The sequence below is a fragment of the Leishmania braziliensis genome, chromosome 36 (assembly GCF_000002845.2).
Source record: "Leishmania braziliensis MHOM/BR/75/M2904 complete genome, chromosome 36".
NCBI lineage: Eukaryota > Euglenozoa > Kinetoplastea > Trypanosomatida > Trypanosomatidae > Leishmania > Leishmania braziliensis.
Genome location: NC_009327.2, coordinates 2,300,763 through 2,324,736, shown reverse-complemented (window position 1 = coordinate 2,324,736; position 23,974 = coordinate 2,300,763). Strand labels below are relative to the sequence as shown.

Sequence of the window (23,974 nt, the reverse complement as noted above, 5' to 3'; positions counted from 1 at the left end):
CTGTTGCAGCAGCTTTCCCTCGCCCACTCAGTCATGGGGAGTAGTGTAGAACCTCTACACTCTCGTGAGTCTACCGTGAGAAAGGCGGTGTGGGAGAGTTCGGTAGTGGTTGTGGTACTCCCCCCCCCTCCCCTCCCCCACCTTGTGGGCGATCCCTCCATCAAGTGGAGGGGTGCTCTTTTTGTGGCTCAATCGACCCCCTCCCTCTTTCTATTGGAGCGTTCCTCAGGATGGGCGCGTAAGGGACTGGGACGGGAAAAATGAAAGAGGGTGGCGTGGTTGCCTCGCCAGAAACCCCTTTCTCGCACCAACATGGCTTCATTCGTGGTGTGGGGACATTTGTTCCTTAATGTGACTACTTCCATCCTCTCTGCCCTCTACTTTATCTCCTCTCTTTTCCCCTCACGGCACCACTCACCGCTTCACTTTTTTCTCTCCTTCCTCAACTTTCTCTTTGCCCGTGTCGCGGGGCACATGCGCAGCTCGGCATCCCCTACCCGAACGACAAGGAAAATTTCACGAGACTCGTTTAAAGAGGCATACTCATCGTCTTCTGTCCGGGTGTCCACACACACACACACGCACGCACACGCAAGAAAGAGAGAGAGAGAGACGCAGGGCAAGGGCATCAGTGACTTCGCAGTGTATGCGTTCTCACACACGGTTCCGCACAAAGAGGACCACAACGGGGCACGGATATCCGCAGGCTGCCAACCGTTCACCCACCTCATCTCCACCTATTTCTGCGTACCTGCTCTCGTGTCCATGGTCATTCTGTGTACGCCACTTGCCCTGCCGTTCGTTTGTTGCTCTCTCGCGTGACGCATCATGAAGAGAACTTCACCAGCCGTGGTGGCCCCCGAGCCCGTCTCTCCCATCTCCGTTGAGGATGTATGGGGACGACTCTGGCGCGCACTCCCCTCCGTGCAACTTCAGCAAGCGGAAAATGCAATGAATAGCCAGTGCACTGATAGGCATGAAGACACGGCGGCTTTACCCTTGCTGTCGGTCGTCCTGCCACGCGAAGAGATGGCACATCTGGTGTCCTGCGTCTATCTCGCCCTGCACGCCAATGCCATCGACAGCGACACCGAGGCCGCTGTGGAAGAGGTGCTGCGGTCGCCATCTCTCAACAAAGTCAGCGACAAGGACTTGGATGGTGCAGCTGCGCGGACGGCGCTACGAGAGACCTACACCAACGAAGACTTCATCGCCTTTCTCGAGAGCGTGCCTACGCGCTGGATGCCTGATATGATTGCTGCGCAGGAGGACACGGAGGAGGGGCGGTTATGGGCGGAGTTCAACGTGGAGCTTGTGGACTGCGTGGTGAATGATGAGGCGCCGTACAACCTGTTGGAGCCGACCGATGTGCTCACCATTCAGCGCACGGCAGCGGCGGTTCATCTAGAGGCACCCGTGACGGATTACATTGAGGTAGTACCACCCCGATTGTACCCCGTCGTGTACGATAGCCTCTTTGAACGACTCCAGCTCAACAATGACCGGAGCGACACCAGCCTCAGTCTGGCACAGTTTCGCTTATTCTTTGAGTGGTTCCATGGCCTGCACTTCAGCAACACAAATGCGGAGAGGGCAAATGCGGCCGCCGAGGACGTGTACAACCGCTACTGTGACCAGCGCGGTCAATTCACCACGACACAGTTTCAGCTGGCGTGCGAGGAGATGTGTGCAGTGTACGTGCAGCACTGCGACGCGGCAGCCTATTTGCAACAACTCGTACACCGCACTGAAAAGGTCATGTGTAGGGCAACCAAGGACCGTTCTGTAAACACGGCACCGCAAGAGGCACGGATGAATGCCGAGTTTTTCCTCCATGCGGAGGAGGTGACGCTGCCGAGCTGGCGCCGTGACCTGACGAGCCCTGTGACGCTGTACATGCCAGACGAGCTACGCGCCGTGCAGCAGGAGGTTGATCGCTATCATCGCCATCGGAGTCCGCGGATCCTGCTTGTCGGGCCTGCGGGCATCGGCAAGAGCGAGGTGGGCAGACAACTGTCCGAGGAGCTGCACTGCGTTCACTTGAATGTGCTTGAGCTGGCCGTGGCTGCGCTGAGCGACAGAGAGCAAGGAACGCTGGCTGCGGAGCTGACAGTGTGTCTCGCACAGCGCGCTCCGGTTCCGATGACGTTGCAGGTGCGGCTGTTGCAGGAGGCCATGACAAGCGCGCGCGCTGAATACCGTGGCTACGTATTCAGTGACACCCTCTCGTGCACGGCAGACACCACCGACGCGTGCAACGAGCACTTTGTGCGGCCGCTGCAACTCTCCGAGATGGCGCGGCCGGACCACGTTGTGGAGATGTGCACCTCCATGCCGGATGTGTACCAGGAATATGCGAGTGCTCGGAGTGGGGCTGCGGCGGCGGCGTCACAGCGGGCATGGGACGCCTTTATCAAGGATGAGGCAAAGAGGGCACAGGACCTAGAGAAAGCGGAGATACGAGCTGACTGCGAGAAAATTCTAGCACACCTAGTGGAGCTCGAGGGGGTGACGGGGAAGACAGCACCGCCAGTGGCAGAGCTGGAGCTGGCCCGGCAAAAGGCGATGGAAGCGCAAGACATTCTGCTGACCCTGGAGGAGGAGGAGGAGGCTGCGGAGGACGCAAAGAAACTCTTGCTCCCTCGATCTGTGACAGAGAGGCTGGAAGAGGTGCGCCTACGACTTTCAGCACTTATCCGCGATGGCCGCCTCGAGGCGGGTGTGGAGCCTCTTTCTTCAGCCGCAAATGACGCCGAGCGTGCTATCCTTCTTCCTTCTCTGGAGGAGCAGGACTGGACCTCCAGTTGGCGGAAGCACGTCGATTATGCCAAGAGCAGGAACTGTCATGTACTTGTAGATCCTATTGCGTCTGCCAGCACCGAGCAGGTAACGTCGTTTATTGCACACGTGTTTCACCTACACCCTTGCGACGAACCGGCATTACTCGGTGCTGCAAAGATGACCGAGGACCAGGACAGCGGCGAAGAGGGCGCATATGGGCAGCCCACCTCGGTCGCCACTGACGAGGAGCGCAGTCGTGACGTCGAGGCGGCGGCGCAGGAGGCAGGGCTCTCACTCTCACCTGTGTGGAAGCGATATTGCCCGGTCACGGCTTTGGAGGATCAAGTGCTGATAGAGGGCGCGGCTTGCTATGCCTGCACCTACCGCGGTCATTACTACTGTTTCACCTCCGCCAGCAAGCGGTCCGCTTTCATGGACTTCCCCGTCAAATACCTGCGTCAGCGCTGCTCTCCCGACAGGAAGCCGGTACTTGTCTTGGCGGACGACACGCTAGTTCACTCTACGAGCAATATGGTAGAGATCATGCAGCACGTTGTGAATGAGACGGCGGCACGGCTCAATCTGACGCCGTACACCGTCTCAGAGTACGTGAAGCTGCTTGAACCGCGTGAAACGCTTCTGCAGAGGCGCCACACATCGTTCGTGAATCGCCAGAAGGCCGAGGAGAAGGCCCGAAAGGCGCGAGCGGAACGCAAGGAGTTGGCCATCAAGGCCCAGGCAAAGAAGAACAAGGGCAAGATGGAGCCCAGCAAGCCAAAGCTCAAGAGGAAAGTGAGCAGGGCTGGGCGTGTCTCCTTCCTGCAGCAAGCGCTGCAGCAACAACAGGGTAGCGCCGCGACCACCGGCGAGGCACGCCGAGGCGTACCTCGCGCGATGGACATGGAAGGTCCGCTGAGCATGGCCGATGAGAAAGCAATGCAAATTCGCGCAACCAAGAAAGCGGCGGCGCGCACCGCCCCACTGCTGCTCTCGGCAGTGACGTCGGCGGATCTGCAGGCAGGTTTTCTTCGTGGCTTGTGGGAGGGCAGCTTACTCCCAGAGACGGTGCTGGTTCTGCGTCCGGCTGGCGCGCCGGCCGCCGCGATAGCGACGGAGCGTGACGAGGATGACGAGGAAACGGAGAAGAGCGATGCAGACACGAGTGACGCGTTGGTTCTTTCGCAAGTGCTGAAGCTGTTAGAAAAGGACCCCGCGTTCGAGCAGCGCTCTGTGACGGGAGGCAGGGGCAGCGCGAGCCTGCAACAACCACTGACATTTAACATTTTCTTCGTTGCCTTGCCCGAGGCACCTTGCGTGCCCGAGGTCATTGCAGAGGTAATGCAGCTGCTAGACCCGCTCGCTATTCAAACCAGCGAGGCTGTTGTGGATGAGGCGCTAGGCGCGGAAGCCGAGGACGCCGCCGAAGAGGAGGCCGATGAGGAAGCTGAGGATGCGGCGTTTCTGAACCCAGGTGAGGGCGAGGTCTCGCAAGTGCCGCGGCCACCGCGCCACCCCCTTACGCAGCCGGTGCGTCGCTTCCTGCACCAGTTTGGGTCGCGTCTCAATTATTGCCCCGTTACACTGCACGAGCGTGGTATCCTCGTGCAGGGGCGGCAGGAGTTCTGCCTGGCCTTCGTAGATGGCCTCTACGTGTTCGCTACTCAGGAAGCACGTGACGCGTTTGCGCGTTGCCCGCTGCGCTATGTGGGCGAACTACCACCGGAGACGTTTCCCCCTCGTGTGTGGCTAGCGGGGTCGACGCACTCCGGCAAGAAGACACTCGCGGCTGAACTACAGGAGGACTACGGTGTACCTTTTTTTGTATACGACCGCCAATTCTTCGCGGAGTGTGTCGAGGCGGTTCTCACGCCAGGAGGTCGCACGGTGCGTGGAGTGTACATCCCTCAGGATGGCCAAGATAGGAACCCGTATGTGAATCGCGCCCGCATGCTGCTAGAAGAGATCCGCAACAGGGCGAAGGAGGAAAAAACAAAGCTGAAGGCCAAGGCGGAGGCGGAACGACTGCTGCAGGAACGCGAGCAACGCAACGAGGAGCGTGCCGCGCGCAGCAACGTAGACTCGGACGTGGAGGACAGCGAAGATGAGGATAACTGGGACGAGGCCAAAGAAGCTGCGCTGCAGGAGAGCCTCGAGTTTGAGCCAGAGGATCCAGAGGACAAGGAGGTGCGCCTGAGGGAGACGTACCTGCGCATCGCTAGCTGTGTGACACGCTTCAGCCCCTTTGACACGCTCGGCTACGTGATGATTTGCCCACCATTCTCGGACAGTGAACTCGAGGTCCTCTTTGACGAGGGATGCATTCCGGAAGTGGTGGTTCGGCTCAACATTGCGGCAGAGACCTATGCGCAGCGAAGCGCACTGCATGCGGCACAGCGGCATGAGGCAATGCAGAACGCTGAGGTGCCACACGCCTCCGCTGCGGAAGTGGAAGCGTCCAAGAAAGCCACCCAACTCGCTCGCGACGCTGCTCGGCTGCAGCGACGCCGCGAGAAGGCGCTGCGCAAGTGGCGTCGCCGGCACATTGGGGTAAATGACATCGATTCACCCTCTGAGGCAGAAGACGAGGCGGAGACACAGCGGGAGCAGGGGCACTCTGGCGACGCGAGCGGCGGCGATAACGATAGCGACTCTGACGCGATGGTTGCCGCCTCCGACAATAGGGATGGCCAGTTAGCCACGGAGAAGGATTATTTCACACAGGAAGAGGAGCTGAATGAGTTCATGGACGGTATCGAGGAGAGGCTAGTTGAGGTGGTGCGAATCGACGGCAGGGCTGCGAGAAGGACAGTGTACCGTGCCGTGATCGAGGCTCTTGGACGCCATATGCGCCACCGTGCATCGCTCTTCTACGTGCCCGAGGTGATGCGCTTTGAAGATGCGAAGGCGCGCTTGACGGCAGGCGTTTGCGATCTGTCCTCGTTCGGCTACGAGGACCCGGTGCACTTATATAGGTATCGCCACGATGGCTCGCAAATCGAGTGTGCCTGGAAACCCGCCGGCGTGCGCGTCGGTCCGGAGCAGCAGCTGGAGGAGAACGAGCGAGGCTATTACGTCGCTGGAGGTGCAGGTGATAATGAAAGTGGCAACGACCACGAACCAGAGGAGCCGGAGGAGCTGAGCGAAGTACTCTCGGACGAGGTACAGGAGCTGCGCGACGTGGTGAACAGGTGCAGGCGGCGGCGACAGCGAGAGACAGCGCTGCGAGTGGCGCGCGTGCACCGCCGCCTCTACTTCTTCGAAAACGACGACTCACTTCTCTGTTTTGTGCGCGATCCGTGGCCGTTCATTCGTCAGTCGCCACCGACCCCGAGGCTTCTCCAGCACCCTGTCGTGTCGGTGTACGAGTACGACGACCGCTACACCACGGAGAATGGCGGCGAAAAGAAGCGCGTGCTGGCCGACTCCATAGCATTCAATCTGCGCATGAAGTGTATGTCCGTTTCGTCGCTGCTCGCGTGGGGGGCGGTGCATCCGCACTGGCACGCACTAAGGCTTGACTGCATGTTGGCGGCTCAGCAAGGAAGCGTCGACCCTGCCCTGGTACATAAGCTGCTGATCTTGTACTTATCTACAGCGGAGGTGAAGCGCCGCGGTGCGGTGCTGCACAACTTGCCGAGCACCGCCTCTTCCGCGGAGGCTCTCCCGCAGGTTGCGTGCACCGCGCCTATCGTCAAGGTGATGACGACGTTATTTACCTCCTTGAAGAATGGAATGGCTGCCGACCTCTCAGCGCCAAATGCCGACGGAGAAGTCGACTGGTGGGTCGCAGCCGTTTCCGCGTTGGAGCGTCACGCTGCCGTGCGCTTACCACTTCCTCGCCCAAGCGTGCCCCTCGATGCCAGCAACCTCGTCGCGGCCGTACATGGTGTGGAGGAGTACGTTCAGCAGACGCAGGAGGCCCTGCTACGGAAGCAGCGCGCCTTTCCAGTTCGGCTACACAACTCTTACCAAGTCTACAGCTACGTACACCGCCACCTGTCCCAGTTCGGTACTTTCTGCCCGTATGAGTGGCTCGATCACGACGACCTTGTGCGCAGCGTACGCGCACCAATGGTCAGCCCCGTGGCAACCGCTACATGGGCGCCACTCTCTGTGTCCACCTCAAATGAGGTAGACTTGCGTTGGGGCGCGAGTTACCTGAACCAATATTTCTTCTTCAGCTCCGCCGACTACCTCGAGCGTTTCCTTAATAACCCGACGACAGTGACCGACCCATCCAAGACCAAGCCAATGCCGAAGCACTTCCCTGTCATTGCTTCGCCCCCAGTGAACATGGCTTACTTGGCACTAGAGGGCTGCTGTCCTGTACTGCTCTACGACACCCGTGACTTTCGCGGGATGCGCGGTGTCATTCAGCCGGTGGCCAAAAAGGGATCCCTCGACTGCGTTGTCGAGTACGACGGGAATCTGTACGCGCTGCTTGACAGGGAGCACATGACACGGTTTCTACGCCGCCCGTGGCAGTACGTCGATGGTGCTCATCTGCCACAGGTGCTGCGACGTCCTCTTCCCACTGGGACCTCCCCATCTGACATTGTCAATCACGAGGAGTACATCCAGCGGCAGCTGTACGATCCGGTAGCTCTGGCGCTGCTCGCGGTGGCACAGGAGCGCCCCATTTACCCCGGACTCTCCGTCGAGGAGTCTGCACTCAAGTATATTGCGCTTTACCTTAAGGCTCATCGCGATCCGGCCTCCCTCAGCGACTTTGAAGAGAAGACGTACCGCCACTACTTTGAGGTGTACCAGCAACGAGCAACACTGTACCGAAGCTTGCCCTCGTCCTCGTCCGAGGCGAGGACAAAACAGAAGGTTGCGGGGGGTGCGACTGGCGCCGTGAGTCTCTCATCCGCCGCATTAGACCGGGAATACTGCGCCATCTTCGAGGATTCCATCGCTGACGCACGCGACATGAGCTTCTTCAATCGACTACCACCCCCCTCTGAGGCCGCCTTGTAAGGAGGGGTGGTGTGTCACCTTCTGTGCTGGTGTCACTCTGCTGATGCCTTTCACACGCGCGCGTGTCCGATCTCGTCGTTGTCGTAGCTGTCCGCGAGGTGGAAGACAAAGGAGGAAGTGGCCAGAGTCGAGCATGTATAAGTAGTTTGTCGCACACCAGTGTCTGTGTCGATGTATCTGTCCATGTGTCTTGGTATGTATCTCTCTCTCTCTCTGTGTCTTTTGTCGGTGACACGTAGGATTTTTGTGTGCGTCAATGCCTCTCCCCCCGTCTCCTGCCGTTCCTGCTGTGCGACGGTGAGGACTTTCCCACGCCGCCACGTAGGTGTGTCGATCTTTCCTGCACTCGTCCTCATTCGAGCAGCGTCTCGTGGAGGCGGAGCGAGGGTGTCTAGAGGGGACGAACTAGATGTATCATAGCTCGCGCATGTGTCTTTGCTCGTTTCTCACTCAGCAAGTAGTGTTCGGCGACAGTACTTCCAACACCTCACCGCCGAGGAAAGGGCAACGCGGGGGCCCCCGCAAGAGACCTATAGTATGTACTTATGATTGAAGTATTGGCATCGTTCCAGAGCGTGCTTGTTTGCCTCTATCGGCATGTATGCCCAGCCGAGCACGCGACGTTGCTGTGTGCGCCGCGCAAGCATTGTCTGTGGCGTACATCTGACTAACTGGAGCATTCCTTGGCGGTGAACGAGAGCCGTGTGAGTGGCGCCATGTGCGCACAAGTCCTGATGGATGGACCGAATGCTCTCTCTCGCTCTCTCTCTATCCTTGTCTATTGGCTCTTTCACATATGTCTGTCCCTCATCCGCGTTCCACACGCCTTCCTTACTTGGTTCATATGCCTCTGCTTGTCGTGTTCGAGCCCCATACCACACAGAGGACAGCGTTAGACGGCGACGCTCCTTCCGTCTCTCCTTTTTTCTTTTTGTTGCGCGTGGGTGTGTGTTGTCTCCACCGAAAGGCTTTAGTGTCTCACTTGCGCTGGTGCACTGGCTCGGTGTTTAACAGGCACCGTCAAGCCTACTTTCAGTTTCCTCTTACAGCAATACGCACGCACGCACACACGCTCCCCCCAAAGAGACACCTGTGGCTCATAATGTCCCTCTCTGTACGCATTCGTACACCGAAGACCAGCACGCCGGTGCAGGTGGAGCTGAACTCTAGCGGAACGTGGGGCGAAGCCGCTACGCTGCTGTCTCAGAAATCGGGCATCGCCCTCGAGCGACTCCGCGTGCTCGCCGGCTTCCCCCCGAAGGCGGTGGAGCTGTCCGCCAGCAGCCCCCTTAGTGCACTAATGCTGCGTGTCAATGACATGCTGATTGTTCAAGAGGGAGAGGCCAGGGTATTGCTGGGTAATACAGGACAGCGCTATGTTCCTCCGGCGCCTGAGAAGGCGCACTTCACGCGTCGTCGCTGCCCAGCAGACAACAGTTGCCTCTTCCATGCCTGCGCCTACGTGCTACACGACAAGAGCCGCACCGAGGGGCCGCAGATTCGTCAGGAGTGCGTGAAGGCCGTACTGGACCACCCAGAGATGTTTAACAGGAATACACTGGGCATGGACCCGGTCGCCTACGCGATGTGGCTTTCGGGGAAGGACTCGTGGGGTGGCGCCATTGAGCTCGAGATACTCTCCTTTCTCTACCAGACGGAGATCTTTGCGTTGGACCTGCAGTCCGTCAGCCTGCAGCACTTCGGCACCGGAATGGGCTACACCGTGCGTGCTTTTCTTGTTTATACGGGCAACCACTACGATTGCATTGCCATGAACCCCGTGTACAACTCCCCCTCAGAGCACGAGGATCAGACGCTGTTCAATAGTCGTGATGAGAATGTCTTGGCGCGGGCCAAGCGCTTCGTCGCTGAGGAGGGGCAGAAGGTGAAGGAGGGCAGGTCCGCGTAAAGGGCCTCCAGGCGATACACGTCACACGGAGGCAATACGGATATAGCTGGTGCAGCACGAATGCTGTGCGTTGTCGACAAATCAGACGAGGAAAACACGAGTCTCTCTCTCTCTTTGTTTGGGATGCCCCACACTGACAGGTGTCGTGCGCTGCTCATCCCGCTCTTCTTATGCTCTCCGTCCGTGACTCCCCTCTTTTCACGGCCCTTTTTCCCCTTCTTCAAGTCAGCGCAAGAAGGGTTTCTGCATGTGGGATCGCCGCCGCCGCTGCCCCCCCCCCCCCCCTCCCCTCTCTTCGCGCGGGCATGGGAGCTTCTAGGTGCTCGTGGACTACTCGCCTTCCACGTGTGTGGCGTGGTGGTGATGGTGATATATAGTCGCTAACTCCGATTTCCCTCCTCTTTTGCTGTCTGCATTCCTGAGCGCCATCAGGACCAGTATTCTTCTCTCTGTCTCCACGGCCCCGTTACCCGCACGCCATGGGGTGAGATGAGCGGCGAAGGAGAGCCGCTGATGCGCAGTGGAAGCAGCAACTGAAAGATGCTCTCACTTTTTTCTTCTTTCTTTTCTTGCTTCATACATTCTACTGGAAGTGGCATGACAGCAAGAAGGAAAATTCAAGGGAAGCAAGGCGGTGTGGTTCTCTGTACTGCGGTCACGGCGAATGGGTGTCTGTCCTCCACCCTCCCCCCCCCCCCAGGTTCTTTCCCTATCCACGTTCTCGGGGTTTCCAGTGCGCGTGCCTGAATCTGACGCTTAGACCCCCGCTTTCAGATCTCTGTTCTCGTTTGCCCTCGTCTTCAATCTTTCCTACCCCAACTTCTTTGTGTTCTCACGCTGTGTCTGTTTGATGATTTCGCCAACCTCTCTCTCTCTCTGTGGGTCGTGTAGTGCAAAAGACATCTGCAGCCCAACAGGAGGAGGTGGTTCACCCACAGAACGAAACATCTACTTCATCTCACACCCAACAGGGGCAACCGCCGAATCCACCCCCCCCCTTACCGCGGAACGAGCACGTTGCTGTATGGCACTGGAAGTTTCGAGCGAGCGAAAATGGAGCAAGAAAGCAGAGCTATAGCTGAAGGCGTTGCCGGCAGCAGCGACCTCGCAACAGCTGAGGTGACGCTAAAGCCGTCGGCGAACTGCTCTCGGTTTGAGCGCCATCTCATGCAAGCGCTGCAGCGCGCTGACGCTCTTTCCCCCACTTCCTCCAACCTAGACTTTTCGATACCAGCCGTGGGCCCGGGCGTTTGCGGAGACGGGCTCTCCCTCGTGACACCCCCGAGCAACCCACCTTCCATCGATCCAGCACTCACTCTGTCGCATTCCTCTGAAAGCGATCAAGTGGCGTCAACGATGCCCTGCGAGTCCGGCGGCAGCCCAAACGACGGCACCGCAGCGGCGGTGCAGCAGCGCGCGCTTCGTGCGAGGGAGAAGGAAGTCGTTCATTTGCGGCGCACCATTCAGGAGCTCAGCAGCCAACTTAACTGCGTGCTCACCACGCTTGATCAGCGCGCCGACACATCGGCTGAGCTAGAGACGCTGAAAAAGACGTGCGAGGAGGAAGCGGTACAGCACGAGAAAGGGATGCGGTGCGCCCGCCTGGAAATGCTAGAGAGTCGGGTCAAGTACCGCACCATGGAGGAGCACCTGGCTGCGACCTACGAAGCCGACGTGCACGCCAGGGCGACGGAGCTGCTCGAGCCACACACAAAGGAGGTACATGACAAGAATTTCGAGCTGCTCAAGGAGAAGATCATGCTAACGCAGGAGGTCTCAATGGTACGCGCAGAGTACAAGGACTTGCGCGATACGTACGTGCGCCTGAAGCGTCAGACCGACCTCGACGGCGGTGCCACCCGCGAGATGCTTCAGCGCAGTGTCTCTCAGAAGGATCAAATCGCCTCCCTCCGACAGCTGGTTAAAACCACCGAAGACAACCTCAACGCTGTTGTCGCCGAATATGAAGAGAAACTCCTCACGGATAGCAAGACACAGCAGGCGGTGATTCAATCACTGACGCGGGAGCGGGATGCGGCGCGGCGAGACGCACTGCAACTCCGGCACGAGCTGCAGCAGCTGCGAAGTGCGGCTGGCAACGTGCTAGCGCAGCGCTCTGAGCTCGAGACGTTTTTTTATGCGGCATTAGAAGAGGTGCGTGTGGGTGTCGTCGAAGAGCGTCGCCAGTTGCTGCTGGAGAATACGCCGGCGGCACGCATCACCAACGCAAGGCAGGTTCCCCCGGCGCACACCACGTCTTCTCTGTTGCGACTAGAGGGACCTGAGCGACTTCTGTTGACCGACGGTGCGAGTCCTGCACTGTTGACATCATCGCCTTCGACGAGCTGGACGCTTGAGCGCAAGAGCTTTCCAAGACGCATCGCTGCAGTCTCCTTGCGGAACGCGCAGCCGGCAGCGAGGGTCGCCGCTGCCTCGTCGACAAGCTCAGCGCGGCGCTTCGCGTCCCCTCTCTTGCCCACAAGAAGTCAGCACGACGCGGCGGTAAGCACATCAGCCGACCAAGGCGGGTGGCGTCGTACCGCTGTTGATGTTGACAGCGCATTTCGACTTGGAACGAGGACTGCGCAGGAGAGCAATGGCGCTTCCTCCCCGGCTGCACGAGAGCAACACGGTGGACTGGACACAGCCGAGGAGGTCAGCTTCCCACTCCTCAAGAGCTTGCCCAGCGCCCCAGCCTGGCGAGACGCAAAGAGGGTCGACATAAAGGATCTGTGCTGGGTGGACAAGGAGCGCGTTATTCAGCTACTGTTTAAACGTATCCGACAAGAGGGACAGCGGCAGGCAATACTGTCGCAACGCGCGGCTCTTCTAAAAGACTCCTTAGTGGCGAAGACCGAAACGGTCGCAGCGGTAGAGGGGCTGTCTTGCGATACTAAAGAGATTAGCCGAAGCTCCCTGACGTTTCTGACGCAGCAGTAGAGGCACGAGACGCTGCTGCGTTCAGATGTTGCCCACTTTCCTCTACCTGTTGACAGTCGTGTTCCACCTGCTGTGAAGGATCGCTTCGTACCTCTCACTGCTTCACCTGTCTATTTATTCGCCACATTTTAGCTCTTCGCCCTTATGCGCACTCCGCGACTTTTCTGTCACAGAGGAGTTGGGAGGAGGCGCACCGTTGCTCATTTCTGTTTTTGCGGATCTCATGTACAGTACTGGAATCGATTATGTCAAGGTGTTTCCGTGCGTGTAGATGCCACGCCAGGCGGGGCCAAAACGCTTGGTGCACTTACGCACCGCCAACATGTAAACGATCTGCTTTTTGCCCTACGTCGGCGTGCAAAGTTGTGTGGGTGTATGTGTCCCCGTACCGCCTAAGGACCGCAATGGCTTGACGTCATTGCAGTCCCTTCCCCCCCCCCTCCCCCACGAGCTTGAAAGACATCTTAAAAGAGACACAGCGCTCAGTCGTCGTGCAGCACGCACGCAGTACTGCCAATATGGATGGCGAACCTACCTAATGGTCCACAAGCCTACGCAAGATTACCACGGCGGTCTGCCTTTTATTACTGCGTAGCACGAGAAGTCACCCCCCTTGCTACACTGTGGCCGTCCCTCTCTCTCTCGTGAGTCCTGCATTGTCGTCCGACTCGCCTTCTTTGTGTCTCCACGTCAGCTCTTTTGCTTCCTTCTTTCCTTCCTTTTTTTTCCTTCACCAAAGGGAACGCGAGGCGTGATGCACGACCGACCCGCCGTCTCCCCGTCGACCTTGATCGAACGTCTCACAGCGAGGGTCAGCTTTGGTAGAGGAAGGGGAAGCTTGCCAGCTATACACACGCTCATACAGACCATTCAAGGCCTCAGTCTTGCTCCGCGTGATCCTGTCGGATGCCCAAGAGGATCGCCTTCGTTGATGACTGCAATACCTACGCGGAATAGAAAGCTCCGCGAAATCGCTGTCGTGTGATGTCGCTGCTGTATTAGCTTGTTTCTTGCGCTCTTCTACCTTCCTTTGTGTGTGTGTGTGTATCTGCGCGCTCACGACAGATTAGACTACATCGCTAGACGTCATCTTTTCTTTTTTGTTCTCCTTTGCACTCTCGGACCTCTTTTCTGCCTCATTCTCCCCACCTCTTCCCACGACGGCGCTGTCATTGATGACCTCGTACGCTGGGTTTCCTTTCTCTCGCCGACGCTTCAGGGCCCTCCTCCTTCTCCCCTGTTTTGTTGGAGCCTTTGCAGCTGCGCGCATTAAGACCTTCGGGCCTGTCAAGCCGCTTTTCCAGCCGTCTATCGATTGCCGCCACAGATTCTGCGTCGTCCTCCTTTCCAAATCGCTGTAACTTTTGGTTCATGTCGGTGCCGGTTGCGGGACGACACAAGGGGCTGGAGCCTGCCTCACCGCTTTCCCCTGCCGCTCCACTCCCCGCTACCCACGAGGCAGGTATGCCTTGCTGGTTAGAGGAACTGCAGGGCAGCACAACTTCGCCTGCCGTACCTCTCGTTGTCCAAGCCTCTCCCAGGCATCCACAGTCGTATTCTCCAAGCCTAGCTGTATCGTCTCCCGCGGCTGCCGTAACACCGACCGTACAAGAAACCCCGACAACCACCGTAGCCCTCGCTCAGGCGACTGAGAGCGGCCCACTTGCCTTCGTGAATGAGGTCGACGCCCGACCTCCAGCAACTAACCAGAAACCTGTGGCAGGGCGGCGCAGGCCCGTCCATGACGGCGCACCAGCAACTGACGATGCGGGCTGGCACTGTAATCTGATTGCCTCTAGCCAACCGACTGCTTCGTCTCCGTCGCCTATCCCACTACCCGTGCCCGTCTTCTTGCAAGACGATGGCGGTGACGCATCCACAGTCGCTCCGACAAGTTTGATGGCCGACACTTTTCCCTCGGACTACACAACTGCTGCATCACGCCGTGTGGAGGATGAGGAAGGGGAGCAGGCACGGAGAGCTACTCTTACTCATGAGCTTTCTGAGCTAGAGCATGAGCTACGCGAGGCGACGCAGCGCGTAGACGCGCTTCAGACAGGCAGCCATGCGCTTGCGATCGAGGTGGCAGAACTCGACCGTACACTGACTTCTATCAGGATCGAGGTGACTGCGGCTTGCCAGCAAAAGTCGGAAGCGGAAGCTCAAGTACAGCAGACGGATCGTGGAAACGCGGTCTCCATTAAACGCACCGAGGACATTGAGGAGGAGGTGTGCGAATACCGTACCCAATGTGTTCAGCACCACCAGCAGCAAGTAGAGGATCTTATGCAGGCCGTGCAGACACAGCAGAGGCGTAACGCAACCCTTCGCCGAGAGTGGGAGGCTGCCGTTGCACGTGACACGAGAGATGACTGCCAGGCTTCCGTTACTGAAACCCTACTGCTTCGCGTGCAGGATGGCGCACGCCACTTGAAGCGATGCCTGATGTTGCAATGTAGCCGCACAGTGGCGGAGAGTGCCCGTTTGTATCTGACGGCAGCACGACAGCAGCGAGCCGAAGTCTTTGCCAATGACATGGCGGCCCGTGCAAGAACACTGGCGGAGCACCGATCTCGTCGTGAGGCAGAGGCAGCCGCATTTCACGACGTATGTCGCCGCAACTTTCAAGAGCGTGCAGACACCGCCTTTGGTGCCATCAAGGCGCTCATCCAAACAGCACAACGTCTCCACAACACCGAGCGCCATCAGCGTGTCGCCGACTTCCAGTGCCAGCTTGCTGCCATGACAAAGCGAAGCCGCGAGATGTTGGAGGAGCAGGTGCGCCGCCGACTGGAGCAGGAGTGTGCAATCTCCATCACACAGCAGGATGCCGCCGCAAAGGAGTGGGCGGCGCGTCAAGAGGATTTAGCCGGGCAAATCCGCGCCTTTCGCTTGCGTGCAGAGATGGAGGTTTCCGCGTTGCGCGAGAGCCACGGGATGCATCGTGAGCCCGTCAGGTTTCCGTCTCAGACACCAACTCGAAGCGCACTGGCGCAGGAAGTACTGCCCAGCGACTTGGACCGTGTGCGTCTTCGAATGGAGCAACTCGCACTCTCGTTACGCGTGAAGCAGGAGCAGCAGTCGTACCTCTCATCTCAACAGATGTCCACCCACGCTGTCAACCACCGAGGCACTGGTGGCACCTACAGCTCTGGGAGCTCGCCCGCGTTTTCTTTTTCAGTGGAGCAAATTAGCGAGGGATGGCAACACTCGCTCCTCTTGCTGCAGCACAGTCGTGAGACACTTCGGCGGAGCATCTCTGAACTCAAGGAGGTGAGCCATGGCTGGGCCCCGCAGCTGCACCAACGTCGCACACAGGTCACTCAGCAGCGGGAACACGTCAAGGCTGTTCGCTCAGAATGGGAGCAAGCGATTCGTGGGAAGCTCTCGCGGTGCCTGACGTCAGCAAGCCCAGAGGTCCCTAACCACGTTGGCCTCACGACCGGCACTCTCAGCAACTTGAAGCGGCGTGTCGGAGACATCCTGCAGGCGCAGCAATCACTGCGTGCGGCACGTGCCAATTTCACAGCGGAGCTCAGCATGTGGTCACAGTCCCTTGGTGACTACCGCATCGAGACCGAACGTCTTCTTGCGGACGTCTTTCAGCAGTTGGACCTACTCCGCGAAGGAAGTGGGCGAGTGGAGGTGGACCAATTGGCGTTGCAATCATTTCAAGCGCAGCTCGACGTGCTTGGGCAGCACGTCACAGAGGAGGCAAACCGGCTGGCGCGCCGCAAGCAGCGTGTCGACGCTTTCGTGAAGAACCTACAAGCAGGTTCATGTCGCTCACATACCCTTCCAGGGATGCTCAATTCTCAATGGCTGACGCGAAGGCACAAAGGATCCTCGTTACAGGTGACAGATATCTTTAGCACACTCAACAAAACTTCGGCGATTCGCGATGCAGCTAGTCCTGCTGGTATGACGACAGCGAGGTCTGATGCGGACCACCAAATGGAGCGTGCGAAGCAGAGAGCAATGCCGCTAGCAGCGACAACGAAGGAAATCCTTTCACCCCTCACACCCAAGAAGGCATCCCCTGCGACTAAAGCCTCCTTTCTGAGGCATGAAAGCAGCTCGACAAGTCACTGCGACAGCGACTGTGGGAAGGAAGGTTGGCGCGCTGCCACCACTGGTATAACACTCACTGCGGGACCGGTCATGTCGGACGTCTACATGCTCGACAGCCACCTCCCGTCCACTACTGTTCCAGCGCTTGATGGGAATCATGCTCGGCTCGCGGGCATGAGCGACGGTGGACTCGGTGGTGGCGCATACGTCTCCGACCCTCCCGCGGTGCAACACACGTCCGGCGCCGTCAATGCCGAGACGGTGGCGGCAGAAACGGGGAAGCCGATTTCTCGACCGAACTAGTGCCCCTCGAGGGCTCCCATGCTAGCTTCTTTGATCTGCTCTTCACGTACGCTCAATGATGGCGTGGTATGCTCTCATTCTTCGTTTTCCTCTCGTCTCCCTCGCATGTCGGTGAGCCACCAGCTCTTTCCTAAGGGGTGCGCACCACCACTGGCAAAAAAAAAAAACGGACATGAAGTGTAGCAGCGTGGTGCCGTCCTCTTCCCTGACTCGTGCGTTGCAGTCCTTGAGCAAGCTAAGCGTGATCTCTCCTCTTTGCTGCTGCTGCTGCTTCCGCCCCTTTGAAGCACCTACTTCCCTCTGCTTCCTCTTTTTCACTGTTTTATCGCACTACTTTGTAGGCTTACGTAAGGCTGTCTTCTCTATGGATTTATTTGTACGCAAGGACCATTAGTTCCTGCGGCTTCTTCGCTTTCCTGTAGGCTTCTCCCCGCTCATATCCGTTAGCTGTGGAGTTTGTTGGCTTCTCTGCTTCGTCGCTCGAGGGGAGGCTCTGGACGCCAGCAGGTGAGGGCGAGCAACAACAAAACTGAAACCGAAAACGAAAACGAGAGCACGACCAGAGGCGTCAAAAAAAAAAAAAACCACTCGTACTCGTGCATAGACGCACCTACACCTTAGCCATGATCCAGCTCGACTTTGTATTGTATCGCTTTACATGTGACATCTCGGCTTTCACAGGGCTCTTTGCTGAGGATGCGGAGGGACGACACATCCCTGATGTGGCCTCCTTTCACTGTACCTGGACCCACACGCCGCGCGCAAAGCCTAGCCCGAGCAGCACCGCTGCCGAGCACTACGTGAATGGTGCAACAGACGACGTGCACTTTAAGGGGCTTGGCACGGACATGGCGCTGCTGTTTCCGAAGCTGGCGCATCAACTCATCTTGGACGGGATGCGGGACGTCATCACATTCGCCATTCGGCCGTCGCAGTACAGCGCCGCTGGTCCGCTACCCGTCGTAGCCAAGGGTGCCCTCGATCCAAGACCGTACTTGGGCAAACCGATGAAGAACTACGCCATCAAGCTACGTGATGCTGTCGGAGGCGTCGTCGGTAAACTACTCTTCTCCCTGCGTGTGCATGAACTCGACGAAGAAGGGCAAAGAGCGATGCCCAGCGATATGGTGACCTCGACTGCACTGACGTCGGTGCCACGCAACAGCCCGGATCGCGCCCAGAGGGCTGTGCAACAGGACCCGTCGCGCGACCGCCTGCTGAAGATGCCTCCGTCTGGAGAGCATCGGGTACATCTGGCCTCCAATGTGGTGGAACGACAGGAGGCGGCACCACAGCAGACGTACGTCGCAACATCCCAGCGCTCCTCACCATGTAGGCAGAAGTCACGGCCCTCCCAGCGTGGTGTTTCTGTTGTGCAGACCATGGACATTCTACTCGAGCGCGTTGCGGTCAAGACAACGAGCATTGACCTTGACCACCCAGCGCCGCTTCTCCTTGGTGGCGAGTACCACATGAAGATTCGCTACGGCACCTACACCTTTAGCACGACGCCCGCCGTATGCACCAATCCTAAGGAGGTGGTGTACAAGGAACAGCAGGCGTCCATCACGCTCCAGCCGGCTGGCAGCACGGAAAAGCTGCGCTTTTCATTGTGGGAGGGCAAGCGGCAAGTCGCCGGATTCTCCCTGGATCCAGCAAAGTTCAAGTCGGATGTTGGCGAGTGGAAGGAGTACGCCATACCCTTCAGTTATCACCCTACAGAGCAGCGTTCTGCCCTCGATGTGCGGGTGCGTCGAGTCGAAACCGACTGCAGTGGCTTCCTGAGCGACTGGTGCGCACCTTCTCAGCCATCACCGGCACCAACTGCTTCTTCTACTATTGCTGACATAGATACCACCAGGGCGTCACGAGCTGTAACGCAACCGTCGACTTATGACACCAATCCATCGAATTGGTATGCAGAGGGGGGCGCGCGTAGGCAAACACCGCTGCGCTTCTCTCCGTCGCCAAACCGGTATGTAGGGATGAACCTTACAAGAAACGAAGGCCCGCTGGCACACGCTTGCTCGTCGCCGTCTTCGAACCGAGGCGGCTTCTCCCTGCCAGATTCCATCACCGCTACCTTGGGGCTAGTGCCGCCACTGAATGCCAATCGCACCAGCACGCCGCTGCGCGCCTTTGACCCCTGTGCAGAGAGCGCAAGCCAAGTCATGTCTGGCTACCGCGGCGCGCACGTCCGTGATGCGTCCCCTGTACACGGAGGCTGGGAGCGCACACCCATGCGCCCACGGCCACCACCGCTGACCTCGAACCTTGCCGACCTTCCAGCTGATCTACGACCACCAAATGAGCATGAGATGTACATTGCAGAGGTGCTGGCCCGGCTTGATCGCCAGAAAGGCACGGCGCGACAGCAGACATCACTCATGGAGGACTGGGCTGGCTGGCGCAATGACCCAGAGCGCAGCCGCTGCAACAGCGTTTCTAGCATGCACCTACGGTCACCTTCGGCGAACAGCGCGACGAGCCGAGCGGACTCGATGGCATCCGTGGTCTCTCGGCGCGCCGTAGCGCCGCGGCCGACAAAATCGAACGCAGACAACTCTGTCATGCTCCCTTTCACTCCAGACACGAGCGTCTACCGTCGGCGCCGTTCGCTTCCGAGCTCGAACCCGTTTAATTCCCTCATTTAAGCCTATCGATGCTCCGAGCGACGACGAAAACATGTCGTTTTATTCTCGGACGTGTGTGTGTGTGGGGGGGGGGGGGGGCGCAATGCCACGGAGGGACTTCGCTGAACCGTTTTCCTACTCCCTCCAATGTGTCTGAATTTGGTGTTTCTCCTTCTTCCTCACCGGTGTACACGCCTCCCCCCTCCCCCCCCCTCTCTCTCGTGTGTGTGTGTGTGTGTATGCTCTGTTTTGCGGTGACAAGATAAGCGAAGGACGTGTACTTATATATATATATATATGTGTGTGTGTTGTGTGTGCTCTTTTCTGTTATCGGCTGGTTTTTGTTTGGTGTGTCGTGCGAGCGTCATGCCCACGTGTAACCGTTGCCTTGCGTGAAGGAACACGACAGCGATCGACGCCCTCGTAGGCTACCGAAATGCAACAGCAACACGGAAGCAAACAAACAAAGCAGTGAAGGCGAGTCATCTAGACAATGTCAAAAACCGATCGGGAATGGGCAGCAGCAAAGGCGGTACCGCTGTCTTTGCTGTTTATGCTCTGCTCCTCCCTCCTCTTGTTATGGGGCGCCAATCCCCATCAAGGCTGACTTCTCACACTTTACTTCTGCCACAGAGAGAGAGAGAGAGAGTGAAAGAGAGTGAAAGGATGCACCTTCCTGTCCCGCTGTTTTCGCTTATTTACAGCTTCTTCGACTGCCCACTGTACATGCACGGGTCTGCTCGGAGAGCCACGCGATGGTGGTGCTGATGGAAGGAGAGGAAGGGGGTAGGGGCCTCTCCACGACTACTTGTCAACACACTGCCTCCTGCTCGCTCAATAATCTCTTACTCTGTTGGGTGTCTTCGCTTAGTGAGCAAGCTGGTCCACATCACCACACGTGCGCATCGCAGCGAAAGGAAGCAGAAAGTCAGTCATACACGCACACGGACCCGTACTGTTTTTCCATCGACTCACAGCATCGCCACTTGCTTACCTCCTAGTATTCACGGAGAGAGAGAGAGAGAGCGGATGTCCTCGAGATCCCCGTCTGCGTCTCGCAGCGACAGCCGGGGTCGAAGCGACGGAAGCAGCAGTAGCGAAAAAGAGGAGAGCTGCTCTCTGTCGATGTCCAGAACAGAAGTAACGCGGTCTACAAGATCTGGTCCCTCTGCATCTGACGAGGTCTCCTCGGATTATTCCAAGTCTAATGGCTCCGCTACGTCCTCCGTGTCTCTCTCAGCATCGGCTTCCACTTCTACTACCGCATCCACTTTTACTACCGCATCCACGAGCGCTGGCAGCTCTGACGAAGGGAGCAGCCACGATGCGGACGCAGAAAAGGCGCCGCGCAAGCTGCCACGCTTGGAAGAGGTTAGCCAGCGACTGCGTCACTCACTACCGACATGGGCAGTCCCCACCTTGGCGCCATCGATACGGGGCGGCACATCCATTTTTCCGGCGCCGCCATCGCCACCTGTCGCCGCGGTACGATACGGCCCTATCTCCTCCCCTTATTCACCGCCCAATGCGTGTGGCGTGGCCCCGCCGTTGCCTACCTTGAGTGCGTCAGCCAAGGACATCAGTGAGATGGACGTGCGAGCCGGATTGCGTCTCGGCGTTTTTCGTGCCTCTACGCGACTGAACAAGGAGCAGGTGATGGACGAGATCGAGTCGGTACGCATGACTAGCCACGTGGAGCTAGTACTTCTGGAGTCGCCTCAGCAGATCGCGCTGCTGCAGGACGTCCCACCCCAGGAGCACGACTATGAGTGGGCTACGGTGTTCTTCTCGATCGCCGAGGCTGCCGACCTGTGTGCGGCCTTGTTGTGTCAGCCGGGTAGGCGCTCTAAGTGGGCGCGTGTGAGTATTCAGCGGTTACCCATTGTGTCAAGGCAGACGGAGCCGTACACAGCCGAGGAGGAGCAGCGGGCACAGGTGCACATGTACCAGATGAACGCTGCCTCACCCAGCGTGACGAAAACGAACGGTGCGACGCTCTTCTCTGATGCCCGGGACACTGTCCTCGCGCGAGGTGCGTATGGCTGGTGTGTGTTGTCGACTGGGGGCCTCTTTCCAACGTTGGGGTTAGCGGCGTATCTCCAGCATCGCCGAAGGGGCGACTTCACGGGCATCGATGTGTGCGCGAAGTTCGATCCGCAGTGCGACAAGGACAAGTGCGTGGCGGGTGGACAGTGCAACGGTGTACACCTGCGCTCTTGTGAGCAGTGGCGGCTGCTAGTCCCACCGATGCTCATCTTGAGGAAGACGACCCCGACTTCCAGCACCTCGACGGAGGACATCCCCTCACCGGTAGAGAGCGCGTGGCAGGAGGCGAGACGTACGGATACGCTTGTGGTGTTACCGCTTCCCCCTGAAATTGACGAGACAGCCTTTGTGTACATGTTCCAGCGGTGCGACGGGTTTCGACGCGCACAGACGGTGCGCACTGTTGACGCGCACCGGTACGGTGTTGTGCAGTTCGCGGACGCCGCCAGTGCTCATCTGGCGCAGCAGCAGGCCATCTCCCACTCCAACCTGTCCGTGCGCTTCGTGGGAGAAGCGACGGAGGCTGTCAACGGTACTCAAGCTTTGGCAGCCGCTCTAGACGTCTCGTCGACAGAGGTGATCAACTCTTCTACGGTACCGCCTAACAAGTCGTACACTACTGCGCCGAGTAGCACTAGTGCAGTCACTGCATCGCGCACCAACCCCGCCGCCGTCACGCACGCACCGGATGTTCCGTTTCCGCCTCTTCCCAGCGGTTGGGAGTATGGGTTGTCGCGCCGCACGATGCAGTACTTTTTTCTCCAGTCAGGCAAGAAGTCGACGACGTGGAAGCATCCAGTGACGCAGGAGCAGTACAAGGGACACCGCTGACCGTCCCTGTGACGGCTGCAGGACTCGTTTCTCTTTGGACGCTCGAGTTGGGCAAAACGAGAGGCTCAATGGCTGATGGAGAGGGTTACAGCTGACACAGCCTTCCTGATCTTTAGTCCCTCTCCTCCCCTGTTGTTGTTTCTATTGTGGTCGACATCTCGCTTCACTCTTTAGTTTTGTTGTGGTACTTGCGCGCGAGACTAATAATAATCATACTAATAATAACAACAGCAAAGACAGTGGCGGCCGTGTGCAACTTCGCTCGAGTCGATGCATTTTCTCCCTCTCACTGTGACATTGCCAGTGGCCCTCACCTACGTTTCCTTCTCCACGATGCTCTACCGTGGTCTCTCTCTCTCTCTCTTTGCCTGGCTGTCTGCAGATTTCTGTGTACCTCCTCTCTGCTCTCTGTCCATCCCGCGTGCCTTGCCTATCTTCGCGATAGTCTCCACACATACACACACACTGTACCCACCTCAGTCAGTTTGCCAAACGGCACGCACGCTCGCTGCGCTTCATTCATGTGTTGGTGCGTCTGAGTGTTTTTCGCCCTCCCCCTCTCTCTCCTTCTTTTCGTGGAGCCTTTTCCCGATCATATCCCTTGTAAGTTCTGTAGCATAAACGATCCGCCGGGGGTGAGTGAAAGCGGACATCATCATTCCTCTTTTCCGCCATTCGTACATCCCTCATCTTCACTGTACCACTTCACATTTTCTCTTTTCCGAGTCTCCTTAGCAGTACGGCTTGACGTATTGTTGTCATTGTGGATGGTGACGCCTCTTCTGTGAGAAGAAAACACGTACGCACCCACGCACACACACTTCTCTCCTTCTTCCAAATCCTTTTTTTTCGGCTGTGAACGCCACGAAAGGGCAATCTAGAGGACTATATTCCCATCATTGTCGGCATTGTTTTTTTATTGTTTGTTTGTTTCCCTCGGCTTAAAGCACTGACAGATACCCCCAGCTACCCCCACCCCGCCCAACGCACCGGCATTTACCCCCTTCCCCTTCCTCTCCCCATCTCCACCAGTTCCCCCCCCCTTTTTCTTTGCTTCTCTGACTGGTGTAGTTTTCCTTCACACCGCCACGTTTTTCTTGTTTGTTTCGCTGTCGGGAGTCCTTTACACACCCACTCCCTCTCTCTCTACACATACATACACAACTCCACACACACACACACATATATATATATGTGTGTGCATATGTGCGCATGCATGTATTCATGTATGTATCCCGCTTCTTTCAATCTCTCTCTCTCTCTGAGGACCGCCCAACCTTCCGCGTAGGCGCACGTTTTGTCATTTTGTTTCTCTTTTTTTATCTTGAAAGGGGAAAAAAATATCTTTGCCAGAACAGCATTGACCAGCTCGCTTCGCGCGTCTTTACTGTCGACGTTTTGCTGCTGTTGTCACGCCGACGGAGCGCCTTCTCCTTCTTTTGAAGGGACTCAAACTTCAGCGCTTGCGAAAAGAAAAACG

The 23,974-nt window shown here is 57.9% G+C and overlaps 6 protein-coding genes across 6 annotated transcripts; all 6 read left to right on the top strand.

The window, feature by feature from the left end:
• Positions 1-828: 828 nt before the first annotated feature.
• On the top strand, positions 829-7,761 carry LBRM_35_6340 (conserved hypothetical protein; the record flags this gene model as incomplete). Its single annotated transcript, XM_001569197.2, has 1 exon — positions 829-7,761. The coding sequence occupies one exon, from the start codon at positions 829-831 to the stop codon at positions 7,759-7,761; it is 6,933 nt and encodes a 2,310-aa protein (XP_001569247.2).
• A 796-nt stretch (positions 7,762-8,557) lies between these two features.
• On the top strand, positions 8,558-9,670 carry LBRM_35_6330 (conserved hypothetical protein; the record flags this gene model as incomplete). The annotated part of the gene is made up of 1 exon (XM_001569196.2): positions 8,558-9,670. One exon carries the CDS (start codon positions 8,558-8,560, stop codon positions 9,668-9,670), a length of 1,113 nt encoding a protein of 370 aa, XP_001569246.2.
• A 1,053-nt stretch (positions 9,671-10,723) lies between these two features.
• Positions 10,724-12,610, top strand: LBRM_35_6320 (conserved hypothetical protein; the record flags this gene model as incomplete). The annotated part of the gene is made up of 1 exon (XM_001569195.1): positions 10,724-12,610. The coding sequence occupies one exon, from the start codon at positions 10,724-10,726 to the stop codon at positions 12,608-12,610; it is 1,887 nt and encodes a 628-aa protein (XP_001569245.1).
• Positions 12,611-14,509: 1,899 nt separating this feature from the next.
• LBRM_35_6310 (l6202.3-like protein) lies at positions 14,510-16,984 on the top strand (the record flags this gene model as incomplete). The annotated part of the gene is made up of 1 exon (XM_001569194.2): positions 14,510-16,984. The coding sequence occupies one exon, from the start codon at positions 14,510-14,512 to the stop codon at positions 16,982-16,984; it is 2,475 nt and encodes an 824-aa protein (XP_001569244.2).
• A 623-nt stretch (positions 16,985-17,607) lies between these two features.
• Positions 17,608-19,638, top strand: LBRM_35_6300 (conserved hypothetical protein; the record flags this gene model as incomplete). Its single annotated transcript, XM_001569193.1, has 1 exon — positions 17,608-19,638. The coding sequence occupies one exon, from the start codon at positions 17,608-17,610 to the stop codon at positions 19,636-19,638; it is 2,031 nt and encodes a 676-aa protein (XP_001569243.1).
• A 1,104-nt stretch (positions 19,639-20,742) lies between these two features.
• On the top strand, positions 20,743-22,494 carry LBRM_35_6290 (hypothetical protein, unknown function; the record flags this gene model as incomplete). Its single annotated transcript, XM_001569192.2, has 1 exon — positions 20,743-22,494. The coding sequence occupies one exon, from the start codon at positions 20,743-20,745 to the stop codon at positions 22,492-22,494; it is 1,752 nt and encodes a 583-aa protein (XP_001569242.2).
• Between the last annotated feature and the right edge of the window lie 1,480 nt (positions 22,495-23,974).